The 20275-nt window shown below is 33.0% G+C and overlaps 2 protein-coding genes across 2 annotated transcripts; one reads left to right on the plus strand and one right to left on the minus strand.

The window, feature by feature from the left end:
* Nucleotides 1-524: 524 nt before the first annotated feature.
* Nucleotides 525-2406, minus strand: LOC127810961 (squamosa promoter-binding protein 1-like). The gene is made up of 2 exons (XM_052350604.1): nt 1861-2406; nt 525-1073 (listed from the first exon to the last, which is right to left on the minus strand). The coding sequence occupies exons 1-2, from the start codon at nt 2199-2201 to the stop codon at nt 842-844; spliced, it is 573 nt and encodes a 190-aa protein (XP_052206564.1). The 5' UTR covers nt 2202-2406; the 3' UTR covers nt 525-841.
* Nucleotides 2407-9180: 6774 nt separating this feature from the next.
* LOC127811860 (mitotic checkpoint serine/threonine-protein kinase BUB1) lies at nt 9181-19574 on the plus strand. The gene is made up of 14 exons (XM_052352051.1): nt 9181-9297; nt 9378-9507; nt 9609-9766; nt 9979-10069; nt 13513-13620; nt 13733-13820; nt 15328-15431; nt 15512-15583; nt 15673-15762; nt 15848-16005; nt 17488-17542; nt 17616-17750; nt 17851-17972; nt 19163-19574. The coding sequence occupies exons 1-14, from the start codon at nt 9227-9229 to the stop codon at nt 19350-19352; spliced, it is 1572 nt and encodes a 523-aa protein (XP_052208011.1). The 5' UTR covers nt 9181-9226; the 3' UTR covers nt 19353-19574.
* Nucleotides 19575-20275: the final 701 nt, after the last annotated feature.

Genomic DNA, 20275 nt, shown 5'->3' on the forward strand with positions numbered 1-20275 from the left:
CGTCCATGAACGAAGGAGAGAAAATTCATAGAGTTATAAAAGAGATAAGCTCTTAACTAAACCCGACACACCCTATCTCACTGAGAGTTACTACTTAATACCTCGCTGCCATCTAAAACTCAGATACGAGGCTCTGTTTATAGAGAGAATAAGACGGGTCATCGGAACCTTCGGATCAGATATAGAAATCCTATCTCTACCCTGCTTTGAACAGGGTTATCAAGTTTAAATTCAAGACACTCTTAACAAAAACTATAAACAAGGACCTTAGGTTTCACTAGCTATCGCTCTTACTTGCATCCTGCAGAGATCAGCATGTCCCTCTGCTACATCTGCAGGGTTATCAAGCCTCATTGTCTTCTTACTTCTGTACTGAAGTAATCTGTCAAACTTACAACTGCCAAACCAGCCAATTCTATTCGAAGTTCAGTCATTTTCCACCAGTTGAGACAAACAAATACCACGATGAGATAGAATAGATTAATAAAGGATTCAGTAGTTAGTTTCAAATTACCCGTAGCAGGTTATATATATAATCAACAAGCTTTATTAGATAAAACAGAAAGTTAAGCATACAAGAGAAGGGTATAAGAAGTAGCCTCTATATGATCATAAGGGTTGATCGGCAGTACATATAGTGGATAGTTCATATCTATTGCCATAGCTAGCAACCTCGGACCATGGGATAGATGGTATGGTGCCTTTTCCTAGGATAGTTTTCTGATATATAGGGTTTAGAGTAATGACCATATCACCTCCACCAAACACTTTCCCGGAAGCACTTGGGTGACAGAAGAGAGAGAGCAGCAGCATCGCTTCAGATTAAGCAGTTAGCTAGGCCTTATCTGATCTGGAAATGTTTGTAAGTTGGATTCTCTTGTATGGTTACTTGAATCCTCCCCCTTTCATCGACCTGCCCACAAACCAGTTCTTTTAACTGGGTGCCTGTCCCCTTCCTGCTCGAGCCTTCTGCGTGAGAATCAGCTGCATTCTTCCTACGACGTTCATTGTGCCCAGCCAGTCGCCTCCGGCAACTTCTCTTATTTTCATCAAATTCTGAGATTTCATGGAACCTGCATCGCATTGTTCCAAGTAGTTAAAACCCACCAAATTATGGGATGAGATTGAATAATAACGATACGAGTGGCTTGACATAAAACTCGATCAAATACAGCATAGCAACAACAGAAATTCCCCTGAAGAATTCCAATTTAGACAAGCAGAATCCCTTTTAAAACCCATACACATTTGATGGCTCAACACTTTCCAACTTGAATTGAGATCAAATTGTTAGAAATATAGGTATGACTTATCTATTGTGATAGATTAAAGGCAACTCTCTACTTTGAATCAATCAAGATACAATTCCTCTCATATATACAATTGTATCACAAATAAAACTTAGATACAGGCCATCAAACATCTGAGTCAATCGTGTAAACCCACAGATCATGTTTCATGGACGCCACATTAATCAGCAGCTAGAATTTGAACACGGCCTCAGAATTTAGCAGATACCATGTCAGTCTTCTATATATATTGATCCAAAAATAAGTGATATAGCCAAATTGTTCTATGACACTTCTATTTGACACAATAAAGTTACTCATTGTCTATTCAAAAATATTAGAATCACTGCTTCTCAAAGTGTTTTGCTCTAAGAACACAAAGCACCCTTTAAACAGACTACTACCAGTCTTTCGACTACTAGATCAATCAACTAAACTGATAAGCCCCAAGAACCCCATACTACAATGCATGATCAACTGCAAAACAGCTCATCAAACCATCGAATTCCAATTGCCAAAAGAGAAGAAGAAACAAGAAAACAATAAGAAAACCAAAGATGGCACTTCCCACCTGCTGCATTGCTGGCAAAACCTCTGGCGAATTCCGGCAATCATGACAACCGGGGCCTTGGCGTGGAGCTCGCAGACCCTGTGCCGCCGGTGATACTGCTTGGCGTCGCTCAGATCCGCCGTGCACTTCTCGGCTTGGCACATCCTCAAACAGTTCGTGGAACTGCCACCAGATCCTTTCTTGGCAGCAGCCCTCTTCTTCTTCTCCTCCTCCTCAGAACCATTCACTAACTCATCATTGCCGTCTCCATCTTCGCCTTCTCCAAGCTCCTTCTTCACCATGGCCGCGGCCTTCTGCTTCACTTCCCCTCCTCCTCCGCCGCTGCTGCTGCCACCCTCCATGGATGATCAGGATGCAGAAGGGTGGTGGCAGAGATTTAAAAACCCAACTGGGGTGGTGGAAAACTGGGAGAAATTGGGTTGTGGAAGAGATGGGATTTGGGAATTTCGAGAGGTAAAAGGTTAAAAGCTGGATGGTGATGGATGAGGACCACAACCTCCATTCTTGCTCGTGTTTCTTTGCTAATGGACATGGATGAGTGAGGAATGTTTAAAATGGAAGTGGTCTTACTTTAAATGAAAACTACATATAAAGCAAGCCTGTGCGACGAGGGTATACATGGGAAATTTATCCCTTTACTTGGGGAAATATATAAATAGTAAAAATATAGAGGATAATTTTGTAAACTAAACATCACAGACTTATAAAATATGTATATATATAAAATACGAACATTTTTTAGTCAATTTAAACTTACTATTTTCATGTGTAAAAAAATTATAAAGTAAGATGAGTCAATTTAATTCTTAATTTTTTTATATATCAAATTATAGAGGTTAAATTAATTTGAAAATGCAGGTACAGATGTGTAATTGAAATAACAAAAAGTTCGAGTTACTAAAAAATATTAAAGTAATTTAACTCATTTTATTTACACATCAAAGTACAATGATTAAATTGACTCGAAAATATAAATATATGGGTATAATTGAAATAAAAAAAAATTCAAATTATCACACAAAAAAAATATCAAAGTACATAATTGACTTAAAAATGTAATTAAAAGTAAAAGAAGTTCGAATGATCACAAAAAATAAATAAATAAATAAAAATATAAGGGCAAAAATATAGATTTGACCCCTTATTCTGATAATTTTTAAGCAAATCAGTTCCTATACTCTCTTTCCAAAATATTTATTCACATGCTCCACTTCTCTCTTAGTTAACTTAGTTATTGGATGGTGCTTCTAGAAGTACCCAATATAGTCTACCTTGCATTGTGTTTGCAAGCTCAAATTCAACAAAAATTATTGGTGTAAATTCTCGGGCCACGTCATTGTGAAAATTTGATTAAAACTTCTCAATACGATTACAGTTTAAAGTTTAGAGTTCAGAATTTAAGATGCACTAACTTCTTCACTTTATAAGAGTTATGGAAAATAATTCTAAATTTTTCTATGAGAAATAAGCAATTTTACGACCGTTGTCAATTTTCACTCTCGAAAAATGTTATCAGAATGACCCAACAATAACATTTTTGTAATTAAGATATATTTTGATCAAATTAAATGTGTGATCTTTTGTTCATATACTTACTTCTCCTTGCATTGTGATTATACAATCATGAGTTTAAGAGAAAAGTTATAATACAAATACGAGCCTATACAAGCGGAGCACTCTATGTAATGTAATACTTGCACTTTTGAATTGTTTGAGTATTTTAGCGTCTTTTCGCTCCAATGAAGTCTCTCAATTTAATTTTTTTTATAATTTATTACTGTAAAAACTTTTTCTCTATATATACGAAAAGTTATTCTCGAGTTGAAAATAATTGTTTGGTGGAGGGTTGTCCTTTATTCACCTTAGCTTACATATTTATTAGGTGGGACAGGAGTCCTTGTCAAGCCTTATCTTGAGTTTGTAAGAATAGTCGACTGAAACCATACACCTCATAATAAAAATAAATAAATAGAGATGAAAGAAAAGTCATTTTCTATAGAATTTTTTTATTAGCTAGATGTCTTTTGTTGGTATAAAAATAAATAAATATAGTAATTCCATAACTAAGAAAGGAACTCAAATTTCTACATAATTTTTATTCAAAAATATTAGTTAGTGGAATAATAGTAAAGGGCGGGTCCCACACAGATTGATATTATTTTTAAATAATAATAAATCCTGACTTAATTCATAATTGAGTGGTAATTTTTATGTATTATTATTATTATTATTAAAATAAATTTCTAAAATATCCTCTACATATTTTGTTTTAAAAAATAAAAAATAAGATCTGTTAATAAAATTTGAACTCATACCATGTAAAATATGACGTACTCACATTAAATCTAATATTTATTTAAATTTTTTCTAAAAAATATAAAAACTAAATTGTAATCGTCAATTGTCACTAAATAAATTTTTATTTAAAATATTTTATTTTTTAACTAGCACGTGTATAGCACGGACTACACCTCAATTTATATATATATATATATACATATACATAGAATATGGGAGCATGCATAGTAATATTATATAAAATCGCTAGAGATAGCATAGAGGATTTGCCGCACTCATCTAAGAATTTGGAATATTAAGAGATTGTGGATTCGATTATATCTTTATATAAAATTATATAATATTATATGTCTATCCTTAGAGTTAGATTTCGAGTCAATAAATATATCGATATACCTAGATTGAATCAAGGTGAATCAAAAGTAAGACAATCAAAATCAAATATTGATTATGATTGGCGACCTCTCAAATTTTTCATGCTATAAAAAATAATTAAATAAACAAAATTTTACAAAACAAGTTATCATATTTTACGATTTTTCTTTTACGGTACCTTAACGTAACATGAGCGTGAAAGAGATTCAAGAATTTATTTATTTTTATAAGGGTTAAAATCACTTATTTAAATTTTCTTCGCACCATATTATAGGATGGATCTCGAAAAATATGAAAAATTTTCCTCTAAGCCGTATATACGATTTTCATCGAATACGACCTTTCACATAATTTATTTTTAACCTTTTAAGGTAAAATTTAAATATAATGAGTTTTGGTGTGGTGATAATATTAAGTCCGTTAATTTTATCTAACAACGATGGGGATGAAATTTATTAGTAAATAGTAATTAATATAGGGATCAAAATTCAATTTTCTTTTTACAATAAATACCTGTGCACGTGTTTGGTGGGACAAGGCCCAGCGAGTATGCTAGCTCTCGTGAACAGTGGGGCCCACGCGGTTTAACTATACCCGGAGAAAGCTTGTAGATATTTATTTATTTAATATATATATATATAATAGATATTTATTTATTTAATATATTATATATACACATAATATATATATTGACTATTGCATTTTTTTACAAGTAATTTAACTAATGTATTATAAATATATAAAATATTTAACATTTATAAAGTAATTAACAAATAAAAATAAAACCTAATCTTAAATTATTTTATTTTTATCAATCAAATAATTATATCCAATAAGTTTGAAATTAATTTGTAATTTTATGTAAGAAGAAGATAATTTTATTAGAGCTTGTTTTTATTTATTGTGGAGTTATTAATTTTTTTTATGAATATTATTTATAAGAATTTGTCTTTATTTGTTGGTATGAATCAAACTAAAAAAAATCATAGTTAAAACCGAAACCGAATGGTTGGGTTATGATTTTTAATTTTTAAAACCAATGGGTAATGGTTTAGTTTTAGTTTTAGTAATTTAAGTTTAGTTTGGTTATGATTTTGACAAAATTTGAAACCAAACCGAATCATTATCAACCCTACTCACTTCTCACACAATTTTACATATAATATTTAATAAATTATAATATATATATATTATAATAATCGAGCTCCGTATTCCCAAACGAAAATGGTATTTGGACACTAATTTTTGATATTTTTAATAATATTTATATGCAAAGTTGCACAGAAATAACACATAAGTGAAAATGAAAAATAGATATAATATGAAATAGAAACAAAAAATAATATTTTCTAAAAAAAGTAAAAAATAGAAATGTGTAAATAAAAAAATATATAATTTTTTTATAAATATAATTTTTAATATAAAAAATAATTATTTAATTTAAAAATAATATAAATTTCATAATATATTCAAACAAATTTCAAAAAAAAAATTTAAAAAAATTAAACTTTTTGAGTTAGAAACAAAAAGAATGATGTCTCTCTTCATGTGCAGAAATACATTTCTAAATTGAAAAAAGTATTTTAATATTTTTTTAATATTACAAAATGATCTCAAAACGTTTATAAATTTATAGAAATGAGCCAAAAAAGTTTTTTTGTGTGTTATTTTTTGATTTTTCAAAAATAAAAACATTTCACAAATACTGAAACAACACCTTTGAAACGTTTTTGTGTATCATAGATCGGACATAGTGTTTGGCCGCTACGTTTAGGAATAACAATGGGTCAATAAATGAGTTTTATTTATTTATTATTTAAAATTTAAATGATTACAAAAAAAGTTATAATTTAAGTTATAGAGATAAAATTTATTTAAACATCTACTAAGATATAAGCATTAATTATTCATTTAAAATTAAAAATAAATTAAAAAAAATCATCTTTAAAGAATGAAAATAAGACATTATTTAAATAGAGATATGATAATAGGGTAGGCGAGTCTACTTTGTCGTCGACTCTAAATCTTAATACCCTATTCCACAAGGGTTTGTATCTCATTTCCTTCTTCGTGCGATTACCCAAATCTCATATATATAAAATAAATAATATTTATATATATGTTTTGTTTAATATAATAAATACTATATTTATATATAAATTCAATATACATAGAGAGGGACAATTAAATTGGGAATAAAAAAATCATTTCCATCCTAATTTTAATTGAAACTTAACTAGAAATTTTTTGAACCCCGACATGACCCCAATCAAATAACTTTTGACCCAGCCCGCATGGGCAGTCCAATTGTTCAAGAAAAGGGGCACAAAGTGCCTTTCGTGGTGAATCTTGGACTAAGATCGCGAATCGAGTATCGCAAGCGATAGTGTGGAGTACATTTCTCCAAAGTGAGTGGGGTTCTTTGTGCGCGGTGAGCTTGGGTCTAGCCACTGCGTCCGGCTAGATCACAATGATTAACCTCCTCCCTACATCACCTCGGGCGCCCCTACATTCAGAGTAATTTCACCTTTTGGACCAACTTTTGACCCAATTCTAGTGGGTCAGTCTCCCAGATTCGAGATATTTTACCAATATTAATTTTAAATATTTACTAAATAAATTTAAAAAGTAAATAGAAAATTCATTACCAACTATGTCCTTGAGGTGGGTTGGGGCAATGATCGGAGTGTTTGGCAGCCGTTCTTTTTGAGCTCTCAGGTACGATTCCAAGTGCTTTGGTGGGGACGATGCCAATGTCTGGTCCATCTCCAAACTGGGCTTTACCAAGTACGCTGATGCTGATGCTGGTGCTGGTGCTTTTCTTGCCTTCTCCACCTTATGCCCTTGGAATTTGGACTTTTTTTTGTATGTATTTCTTTTGGTCGGTTGAGTTGCAAAAATTAGATATTTTTTCAATAGACTAGATATTGTAAGAGATAAAAAAAAAAAATTGAATTCGACCACTCAAGATAGTAGTTTAATGGTGCGAAAATAGTATAAATAATCATTGAATTGTATATTAAGGTACAAAAAGATCACTGAATTTTAATTTGTACTCAAAAAGTTAATGAACTCACTTTAATTTAATAGACAATTTTATAACTATCGTCAATTGTCATTCAAATATGCTAATGAAATGCTTATATTTTTGTACATTGGTGAAATTTTCAGTGACCTTTTTTGTATTTTTTGTGCAAACTTCAATGATTATTTGCGTTGTTTAGCTATCCACGTTTTTAGTCATTTTAACATCACATTAGCCTCTTTTAACAATAATTGGCGATAATTATAGAATTGCATATTAAATTGAACTTCAGTGACATTTTGGCTATAAATTGAAATTCAATGATATTTTTATACCTCGATGCAAAATCCAGTAACCATTTATGCTATTTAGTCGTTTAATGATAGAAAAGTTTAATGGTGAATTTAAAGTTACGGGTTTAAGTTTCAATTTCGTTAGGTTTAAGATGGTGATTAATGGTAGTGTTAACGATGTCCTAACAAGGCATAAAATAAGTTGAGTAGGTTGGAGTAATCATCCAAAATTGTAGTTTGGTGAGTTTAATGTTTCAAGTTTGACTTTGGTAAGTTTCAATTGCTCTTCCACTAAATCCCAAATGATACGTTGTAGTATGTTTTGATTTGTATATCTAAGTATGCTTGGGTCAAGACATGGAAAAGCCAATTTTTTTCTAAAATAGAAATAAGGGTAATTGGGTGTATTAAAGATCATTTTGGTTTGAGAGACTTGAGACATTATATTATTTCAATTTATTCATAGTGAAACTATTTGCCTCTCTTTGTGAATATAGATCATATATTGCGATCCGAACCAATACAACCTATATTCATTTATTATTGGCCAAAGACATATTTTCTGATTTGAATTTTATATGAAAAGCTTATTATTCCCTTTTAACTTTAAATGACATATTAAATATTTAACTTTTATAATTTACACTTATTGATTATCTAATTATTTAGTCAATATTGAACATATAATAGACATGCCATTAAGCACATGAATAATAACCAAATATCAAGTTAAAAATTTGAAAAAAGTTTAACAAATTGAAAAATTGAATTACAAACTCATATTTGTGGGGTGTTGATAAGAGCAAAGAGGGTGGGGAAAGGTGAGTCTGTCACGATTCGCTGATCGAAGTAAAAAGGAAAGGAAAATATAGGTTGATTGTGGGTCACTGGTCAAAAAGAATGAAGGGTGGGTCGGTTGCGATTCATAGATTACCAGTTGGAGTGAAGAGAAAAGGTCGGGATTGGTTGAAACGATAGTAAAGACGATGGTAGAAGGCAAAGGGGGAAAATAGAAGGAATTTCTTTTTATGTTTTTCTTCTTTCAACTCACATCACATATAATTTATGCGTTATTTTAAATCAAGTCATGTAATCAATATATGTAAATTATAAAGAATAAGTATTAAATGAGTTAGATTTGAAGTTTAGAAGGGGTAAAAATAAGTTTTCTTTTCAATTTTTTAAATACATAAATTGATATTTAGATAATTATTTTACTCACTGTTTATTCATAGTTCAAAATGAAAAATTGAATAATACAAAATCTCAAGAATGATTAATTTTATATACAGGTAGCCAAACGCGCCCTTATATCACTGTACACAAATTCAAAAAACAAAACGAATCCTTCCCCGCCTCGTGTCCAACCCCAAAAATGGCCGTCGTTTCCAGAAATCCGGCGACGAGCTCTTCCTCCGGCGACGACCCACTCTTGCCTCATCTCTGGTATCGAATTCTATCTCTCTATTTGGTTTTCTCTGTCTGCGATTGGTTCACAATCAATCGTCCATTCCGTTTGGATCCAGGTCCATCAGGAAAGCATTGGATGGCCAAGGCGAAGACCTCGAGGAGCTTGTATTCAACTGCGTCAGGATGTTCAAGGATGACGAACGGTATCAAAACGACGCCAGATTTCTTAAGATTTGGTTTCTCTACGTAATGCCTCTCTATTTCTCTCTCTTAAGACAGTGATTTTCTGGGTGTTATCTGTGAATTTGTGTTTTTCTTAGCGGTTTTGCTAATCTTGTTTTTTCCAGATGGATTCTAGTCCGGAATTTGAGAGAGTCTTCACAGAAATGGAGCAGAGTAAGATTTGTGCGTACAATTCTTTTTTCTACCAGAATTATGCTTTGTTTCTGGAAGCAAAGGGGAAGCTTATTGATGCATTTATGGTTTATCAATTGGGCATTTCCAGGTTCTTCATCTCTCTCTCTCTCTCTCTCTCTCATCGAATTAGGTCCTGTTTGCTTTATTCCAAAAACTCCTAGCTGACCTATTTCGAATGGGCTAATTTATTGATTGGATGATTTTACATTAGACAAAAATGATTTTCTTGGGACAGCTGACTAGGCCCTTTCAGCTGACTCTGTGTGTGTGGGTTTTCCTTTCTATGTTATTTGGTGGTAGGAATGCCAAGCCACTGGAGAGCTTGAAGAAGGCAGAAGCTTTGTTTCGTGATAGGATGTCTGCAATAGTAGATGCTTGTAACCATGACAAGGTATGCTTGGCTTCATGCTTGACAAGATTAGAGTCCCTTCACATTTTTGGATACTGTTAGCTAGAAGATAGGTTTGCTACATGTTGCTTTAGGTATATCGGCCCATTTGTTCTTCTGCTGACACTTCTACTGGCTAATATATCTGCAACTTCTGTTGACAGAATACTTTATCATTTGATCAATAAATTTACTTATATCATCACTATGCATTATCCCCATTGTCATTTTATTAGAATATGAGAATTCAACTCCTTTAGTCATTCATTTTACTCCTTGTTAAATATTAAAATTTTGAACAAGTCATTGATAGGTTTGATGCTATTAATATTATATCAAATATTTTGATGTTATGATAGATAAAGCAATATACTATGATGATTAAAATATTGAAACTTCATCTAATATGTTATGTTTAATTATAGAATGTTATGATAATACAAACTATCCTTATATTGGAACATACGTTTATAACAAGTTAATTGTATTACAATATATTACATATTAGTATGTGTTATAACAAAATTTACCTTGAGATGTATATTAAGACTTCTTAATCATGTGTAGAATCTAAGAAAGTTATATATACCTATTAGATATATATATATATATATATGACTTATTATTTGACATGTCTCTCCTATTTTATACCCTATTCTTTTCTCTTTTTGAAATCACCACATATATGAGGCATGGGCCTAGATGTGAGACATAGGTATAGATGCAAGATGTCCAGTGCATGTGGGATCATTTGTAACCTTAGGATTGCTGTTTTAGAACTTATGCTGGACCAATTCACAGTTTCCTGGTCTGTGGAGCTATTGGTATGTGGAATATGGTACGGGGACATTGTACGCTACTTTTCCCAAAACATGGTACCACGGGAAGGGGGGATAGGCTTCTTTGGTTCACCAAAGTGGAATGCCTCCAAAATGTATTATATATATATTTTTAAACTATTTTCGAAAACATTTTGGGTCTTGATTTTTTTTTTTTTTGGGGGGGGGGGGGGGGGGGGGGTTGAGTTGTCTTTTTTTTATTTTTTATTTCTAATTTCTCTTTCTTTATTTCCTCCTTAATCTTAGGCTTAACCCCTCTCTTCCATAAGTAAATTTTATTTTTTCCCATTACAATAACTTAACATAATAAGTTATATATTTGATGTTTTTCCACTAAATAATTTTTTATGTTTTTTTTTTCCATTATAAGTTATAACTAAGGCCACCGAATGTTTTGGTTCACCAAAGCAAAACTTTTGGAGAGGGTGATTGAGCAAGAGGTTAACAAGAGAAACTAAGGCCTGTGAGAACCAATCTAGTTTCATGCTTGGCAAGTCAAGAATGGAAGCTATCTACTTGTTGAGACTTCTAATAGAAGGGTTTAAAAAGAAGTCTAGATTACTTAATGTACATGCTAATAAAAACATGTAACACCAAGAAGAAATATTTGTTAGGACTTGTGAAGGGATATTGAAACTTCTACAATTGCAATGTATTATATCAAGAATTTCCACCGAGTCCTTACCTCTTTGCTCTTGTGATGGACAAACTAACAATCACATTCAAAAGAAGTGCTGTGGTTATTTTGGTGGTTGAGACAAAAGAAGGCATGGATACTAAACTCAAATTATGGATGGACACCTTAGAATATGAAGCCTTCTAGTAAGCAAGTGGATGATGTCACAACGAGATTTGAAGATTCAGTTATTCTCAGAAAATATTAGTTTAAATATCTTGGACTGATTGTTCAAAAAGAAGCAATTGTTGAGAATGTTACTCATAAAATTAAGATAGGATAGATAAACTGGAGAAAGTGTGCCCATTATCTTATTTATCATAAAATTGCTTAAAAGTTAAAACAAAAGTTTTAACTATAAGGCCCTCTTTGTGAAATGGTTTGAAATGTTGGGTAGTTAAGTACCAACACATGCAAAATATGATGTTATGGTGGATGTGTGGTCATATTAAAAAAGATAGAATTAGAAACTGGATTATCTATAATAAGTAGGAGGATGCCTATTAAAGATAATATGTGGAGAAGCAATTAATATAGTTTGTGCATGTGAGCAGAAGACCATTAGACACACTTGTAAGGAAAATGGATGGAGCGAAATAAGTTTACAATAAAAGAGGAAGAGGAAAACCAAAGAAAATTTGATGAGAAACTAGAAACCCTTTGACATGACGCGAAATACAACGGCCTTACAGAATATATAGCCATGGATTGGATGATGTGAGAGATAGACTTCATTAACTAACCAAACCTATAGGGAATAAGGCTTGTTATATTGTTTGTGCTGTTGCTATTGCTTCAGAATGCATATAAAACTTAATTGGCTAATACCATGATTATGAAATAATTTATGAAAAATTCAAAACAGAAACAAACTAAAATAAAAAATTTTGTGAATTGAAATTGTTAGGATTAGGAGCTCTTAGAAACTCAATTCAATACTCTTAGTTTGCCAATCTCTCAACACTCCTCACCCAGAAATCACCCACAACAGATAATATAATCTGGAAATGAAAAGAACAGCAAAGAAATTAAGTAAAAGAGACAACCAAACCAAGCAGTAGGCGCTGATTTATCCTGGTTCAGATTGCAATATGCAATCCTACATCCAGCCTTGATCCCGAGAGCAAATTCCACTAGAAATCATTGAACAAGATTACAAGAACCCTCTTTTCTCTATCACACAAGTTCACTGCCCTCACACAAGAGATTACAAAGACTCTCACACTCTCAAAGCCTTTTCTCCCTCTCGGCAATCTCACTTGCATTCAGAGACACAATTGAATGAATGAATGTTGTTATGACTGACTGCCTAGCCCTCGCCTCCTATTTATAAACCATAGGGGTATTAATTACAAGACTGGTTATTTAGCCTACACAAAGACTAAAATAACCCTTATAATATAACATCTAACTTAGAAAAAATCCAGCCACACTCATTCTTGTAACAGGTTCTATTATCTTCATCTTCTAGACATAATTCTCCATGCAAAAACCCAACAGAAATGATCTAAAGCTGTCTAATCATTGGTTCTCAAGTCTCACCACTGCGCATATGCATCTGCACCTTCGTTTTTTTAGCATACTAATTCTTGCTTGTTCATTTGTGTCCTTGAGTACTTTTAACGCACATACATTTATCATACTAACTGATTTTGTTTATCATCACTCTTTGGAAATGTTATACCATGGCCCTACTTGTTTTTGTTTTGAAAAGCCCTGTCAAATAAGAAATGATGAGGCAACTTGCTTAAACCTTGGTATACTTGACTTTCTTTTAAAACTTCAATTTTTAGTTGTTTGTACTCTCTTGGAAGAGTGTCCTTTTATATGTGTATTATTTCTCCGGCTCCTTTATCATGAATTATCATCTTTTTGCTGGTTATTTGTATACACAGTAAAGATGGTTGGTTTTCTGCTTTTGATTATTGTAGATGTATGATGGTGATTCTGAGCATGGGGAAAGTTGTATCAATCCATGGGCAATGTCAACGGTTAAAGATCTCCTGCAAAGGATGGATTCTCAGATTTCAAAATATGAAGTGAGATAACATGTTGTAGATGACTTTTGAGTTATTATTGAGAACATGGTTTTACATTGATTCTTTAACTAGTAATTTCCTTTTTCTTACAAGCATTTTCAACATTATTTAGGGATACCATTCCAGTAATAAAGCTTATTCTGGAAAAGTGGCCTTATCTTCTCTGCAAAAATCAGCAAGGAACAAGGTCATTGATATAGGTACTTTTCATTACGTTGATACTTCTAACTTTCATTTTTAGGTTCCATTTTGGTTTAGATTTCAATATATTATTTATTGCTATGCTTTTGTGCAACAATTTGATATCGGACAGCAAGAAGATTGGAGGGGAATAGAGGAAGAAGAATTGTGGGGGAGGGGGGGGGGGTGGAGAAGAATTAGAGAGAGGTAGGGAGAAATTTCATGGAATTGAAAATCAGCAATTTATATTCAATATCAATCAAAAGGTGATTTTGTGATACATTCTAAACTATTTACAGGCTGAAGTTCAACTAAAAGACAAACACCCTAATTACAGTTATCCCAGTAAATAAAATTTATAACCTACAATCTAAAGAGCGTGAAATAAATTTAAATGACTAAATATTCTATCAACAAGTAATTCAAAAATAAGTGTAATAAAGTTGTTTGAAATTTGTTTTTCTTATTGGAATTGGATAGAACTTTGGTGCACTATGAGTTGAGCATGCTTTCTTCATCCTTCTTTAGTTTCTATCCATGCATTCTTTGTCTTTTTACATTTTGCTTTTGCTTTGTTGGTAAAGATGTACACAGTAAACACAGTAAAAATTTGAAATCTGGACAAGTCTATCTATTCAAGTTGTTCTTTGTGCCCTTTCTGATCAAAGTATTAGGTTTCTGCAATAACCTTTATGAGTTTTAACTTTCAAATTTCAAATTACGTGACTGTTTGTTTGTGTTCCACTTTTTTGACATTTTTAAAAATTGAAGCAATTGCAGGATGGACAAGAAATGATTAGCATGCCCTCTAAACTAAGACCAAATAAAAGTAGAGAACATATATGGTAATTGGAACATAAAGCTCTTTTACATGTTTTCTTGTGTGAAGATTCACCAAGATGTAAAACTTTCTTTTTCCCATGATGAAGACACAGGCTAGAAGGGGGAATGTGTACTTTGAGACCATTGTTAATCAAAGGAAAAGTTTCTGTAGTAAGGGAGAAAGGGAAGCGGTATTCCCACACACTTTATTGATATGAATCAGAAATATTTATACAAGAAGTTTCTTAAGAATCCTCGTAAGAATTCTCCTAAGATTTAGGACTAGATTACAACCCTATTATCTAGGATTAGATGTTATTCTACTAGATTACAACACTAAAAGATAATACAAAGATAATCTAAGAAATATCTAAGAAATAATACAAGATAATACAAAGAAAAATAAATAAGCAAAATAACAAAATAAATGGAAAGATGATAATGGATGAGTCTCTTGGAATCTTCAAGGCCCGGCCCGATCTTATTTTATTTCTTCAACAGTTTCTTTACTTTCCATTTTGTATTAGTGCCAACCAGCGTGTGCCATTAATAGTTTGTTCGCAATATCTGCTTGGCATGATGTCAGCTCAAAAGAACTTATGTCTTTATGAAGTTTTGCTGTGTAAACTAATGATTGTTATTCTCGTGTAAACTTCTTATTGTTCTTATGAAGTTTTGTTGTGTAAATAATTGTGATCCTTGAAGGAGGAAAGAAATACCAGATAAAAGGTTGTGCAGGCCTGGGTGGGTTTGCTCAAGTATTCAAAGCATATGTCAATAGTAATCCAGATGATGTTGTTGCGCTAAAGGTGACTTTTAACCTCTTTCCTATTAGTTTAGGTTCAACAACCCAAATCTCAATGCATTTTATTATTTCTATTTCTGTCAGGTACAAAAGCCTCCTTTTTCTTGGGAGTTCTACATATACCGACAGCTTGATAAGCGGATCCCTGACAAGGAAGTATGCCATTTCCCAGAAATATAATAATTTGTTTGCATTTGCTGCTTATAAATTGCTGGTCACTTATTCTCAATGTCTAATTTCACCAGAGGGCAAGTTTTGGTTTTGCTCATAGACTGCATCTCTATTCTGACTATAGCATACTTGTATGCAACTATTTAGGACATGGGACACTTCAGGTAGATGTATCATTTTTTATGTTTGCTTCAGTTACAATTTAACTTTTTTATGGTAATGTTTGTATTAATTCAAAGCACCTTGCAGGATGCTATAAATTCTAATGTGGTCATTGGTGTGTTCATGGAAGAAGTTTTATGCATTTACTACACAATAGAGATGCTGTCCATGCTGGAAACCCTGCATTCTGCCAACATCCTTCATGGTGATTTCAAGCCTGATAATATGCTAATTCGCTATGCTAGGTAATAGAACTTATGCATGGATCATAACCTGATCATCATACTTGTGGGTGAAACTTGTAGATAAAAATGACTTGCTCTATCATTTCCAGCAGACCAACTATCTTAGGCTTTGCTGGGAGTATATCATATCAAATGTGCAGGGGGTCAGAACCAGTTGATAACCTATATCTATATATGGTATATATGGTAACTGGTAATTTTGGTTCATTATATCTTATTATTATCTTATACTTACCAAAAAAAAAAAAAAAAAAATTAGGTTCATTATGTCATGTGGTGCTCCGGCAACTCCTGAGACAATGTATTGTGTAGGAATTTGGTGCATCTTCAGGTTGTTAGTTTGTTTCCAGCTATGGAATTCTTTTTTTTTTTCCAGTAGTTGCTAAGTAATAAATATTACCTTAGAGATATCCATACGAACAAGTGGAATGCATGGCTACTACCTTACCAACAATCATGAATTCAAAAATTATGGTTGAGAAAGATTAATAGAAAAGATTTACCATATGAAGTTTGAATTAAAATATGGAGGCTATGTACTTTAAAGGAAGGAGCATGTTTTCTGTGATTTAACATGGGTTCTGCCGACCTAGTTGTCTTGTTCTTGTTATATCTAAGTAGTTGGCATGTTGTAAGTTGTGTGGTCGGTTCAGGTAGAGGTTTTTAGATGAGAACAGAGTCTAGTTTATTTATGGTATATCTTTCTCCAGACTCCTGCTCCATAGCAAATAATAATTCCCCCCTTCTGTGCCAAAAAAAAAAAAAAAAAAGATCAGAAAATGGTTAGTAGTGGCTGTTCAAATTTGTGGAGGTAATCTTTCTTGTCAGTATCTTTTGCAGCATGGATATGATTAATGAGAACAATGCTACAGTACCAACATGTTCGTGTATGTATTATTTGAACAATGAGCGCCCAAAGTAATAACTTTTGTTATTTCTGGAAACAAAAATAAAGCAACTCTTGGATATAGTTCAAAACTTCTATTTTTGCTAAACCTTAAAAAGGCTATATATTTTCAGTAATGCTTAAAGGGCCCCTTGGTGTATCATCATTTGATGCTGCAAAGTTTTTTCTTCAAATGAATATATTTGTCGGAGAGATATATCATATGCATTGTATAACTAAAAAATAATGGCTTGAGATGATAGTTTTTATGAGTCTCCCTTTCTGGTTGCTTGTGCTAAAAAATGTTCACATTTAATTCATGAAACTAATCTGTACATGTAATACTCATATTTTTTCCATGTCTGCCTCTTTGATTGTGTGATATGTACAAGGGTTATCCAATTTTGTTTGTTTCGTAAGCTATAATCATCTTATAGTACTTCCTACATCTTACTATTCAATTTCAATTTGCAAAAAGTTAGCCTAGTCTATTATATTAATGAATTGGTGTCTTATCTCCAGATTTAGTTTCAGTATCATAATTAACACATATATAAATTAATAGTTATGCAATCTTTACTGAAAATTCTTGGCAGGGACGACCTTACAGAGGAAGGTTTCCGAGAGCGTTCCGGTCCTTGGAGCAATCAGGTTATTACTGATTCAATCAGTGATTGAAATCTGATCTAAATAATATTTGATTTTTCACATGTTTATCATGCAGGGACTTTGTCTCGTTGATTGGGGGAGGGGGATAGACCTGAATCTTTTTCCTGGTAAAACCAAGTTTAATGGCGATTGTCGCACTTCTGGTTTCCGTTGTGTTGAAATGCAAGAGAAGAAACCATGGACTTGTCAGGTCAGCGTCCCAATAATGATATATCAGGTTATGGAAGTTAGATGGTTGTTCTGTGATTGAGCATAAATTTAACGGGAACTGTTGGCTGGCTGACTTCCAGGTGGACACTTATGGCCTCTGTGTTATTGTTCACATGATGCTTCACAATTCATACATGGAAATTCAAAAGAAAACATTCTCTGATGGAACTCATCTTTATCAGCCTAAATCATCTTTTAAACGGTAAGTCGTTCCCCATCTCTGCATGCATGGTAAATGTAAGCAGTTAAATTTTGTTGATATTCTTAAACCATTCCTTAGAGAGCGAGTCTTGGCAACAACGTGAGGTTGTGTTTTTGTGATTGGAAGATCACAAGTTTGAGTTATGTAAATAGTGTTTTTGCAAAGTAAGTATAAGTTTGAATACAAAAATGACTCCCTCGACTCCCGTAAAGCTGGGAGCTTTTTCTTGAACAATTCCTTAACATGAGAAGGTGTGTTTGGGGGATGGGGTGGGGGGTTCATATTAAGCTAAAACCAAATTTCTGAACTGTTCTGATTAATTTTGATAAATTTAGTTCACTTCGATTTTGATAAACACAAAAAAAGGCGTTTTTGATTTGTTTTTAACTAGTTTTTCAGTTTTTACACCAAATTTTAGGCTATTCACAAAATTACCACTAAAATAAACTCAAGTTGATGTCTATGACAGCAATTCCATTTATTACAATATCTTAAATTCCTAATAAATTTCTTAATATTGGTTATTTTGAATAAAATTTGATTAATTCTGTTCATTCCGGTTAAATTGATTTTCTAAAATTTCAGTTCCGTTTTCTTTTACATAAATATATGGTTCAGTTACCAAATTATTCTATAATTGACCAAATCAATAAAATGTTCACCTGTAGGTGTGTTCTTTATGTTGGAATGGCTGAATTCTTTTCTCGTTTTCACAAACTTCTTGTCTTCTTAGGCCCAGCTCTTTTTTGTTAAAGGCCCAGTTTTTAGGTCACAAGACCTCATTTTGGGAGAATAGAGGTCTTCATAACTCAAACCTATGACCTTGCTATCGAATTATTTTGTGTGTTCTTTTAGTTGGAATGGCTGAATTCTTCTCTTTTCACAAACTTCTTGTCTTCTTAGGGGGCCCAGTTTTTAGAGCACAAGGCCTCATTTTCCGAGATTAGAGGTTTTCATAACTTGAATCTATGACCTTGCTAACCAAATATTTTCTGTGTTCTTTGAGTTGGAATGGCTGAATTCTTCTCTTTTCACAAACTTCTCGTCTTCTTAGGCCCAGCTCCTTTTGTTAAAGGCCCAGTTTTTGGGTCACAAGACCTCATTTTGGGAGAGTAGAGGTCTTCGTAACTCGAACCTATGACATTGCTAACGAAATATTTTCGGCATTCTGCTGCATTGCCCATCTTCAGCTATTGGCAGGTCCAACTGTGGAGTGATCTTTTCACAAAACTTCTCAACATTAATCCAAACGAGGATCATAAGGAGTTGTTGAGGAACTTGAGAGAGTCATTCCAGGACTACATGTGCTCCAATCCTCAATTTATCAGAAAACTAAAGCAGTTGCTGGTCAAGCAAAGGACTTCCCTATGTTCTGCTTAGCTACTGCAGCCATTTATATGGTTCATCTCTTGAGATATCTTCATCTATTTGTTTGCTATACATTTGTAGATTCAATTGTATGGCTTTTCCTTACCATGATTACCTTTTTTTTTACCTTTCATGATTTAGTACTTGTAATTCTCATCGACTCGATGTCATATGATTAGATGGAGATATAACAGTTGTAAACTAAAAGAGACATGACGGGGATGCGTAAATTGATTTCTAGATATCGTTTTAGAACTAGTTTAGTCTATAGTTACCTAGTTCGTGGAACGTGGTACGCCATTTTTCTTGGGACGTGGTATGTGGGGGTAGGCTTCATCAGTTCGCCACTTCATGTTAGAGATGGCAAATGGGCTGGTCGGGTCGGGCTGACTCGCTTCTTGCTTGGCCCACCCATTTGGTGGGTTGGGCCAAATTTAGCTTGTGAGAGAGGCAGGCCAGGTTGGATAATGGAAATTGGGGCCTAGCATGACCCTGTGGCCTTTAATAAATGGGCCAAGGCGGGCTGGCCCGGGCTGTGGGCTTGTCGGGCCAGCCCGTGGCCCTTAATAAATTATGTTTTAATTTTTTAAATATAAATTTTTTAATATTTTTTTTATTTTTTGATGGGCCAGGTCAGGCAATTTTGACGGGCCAGCACACAGGCCATTTTGGCCCGGCACGACCTTCATTCTTCTAGCTAGGCCGACCCGTCTACTACAGTATCGGGCTGGGCCGGGCTGACCCATTTGCCATCTCTACTTTAGGTCATGCTATATTTTGGTGTGCCAAAGTGGAACGTTTATCAAATATATAAATTTTTAAAAAAAAAAATATTTTAGATTTTTTGACTATATAAATTAGATAAGAAAAATGTTAAATATATTAATAATGATAAAAATACCCAATAAGTAAATATTAATATAATAATTATAAAA

This window comes from Diospyros lotus, chromosome 10, assembly GCF_014633365.1.
Source record: "Diospyros lotus cultivar Yz01 chromosome 10, ASM1463336v1, whole genome shotgun sequence".
Classification (NCBI taxonomy): domain Eukaryota; kingdom Viridiplantae; phylum Streptophyta; class Magnoliopsida; order Ericales; family Ebenaceae; genus Diospyros; species Diospyros lotus.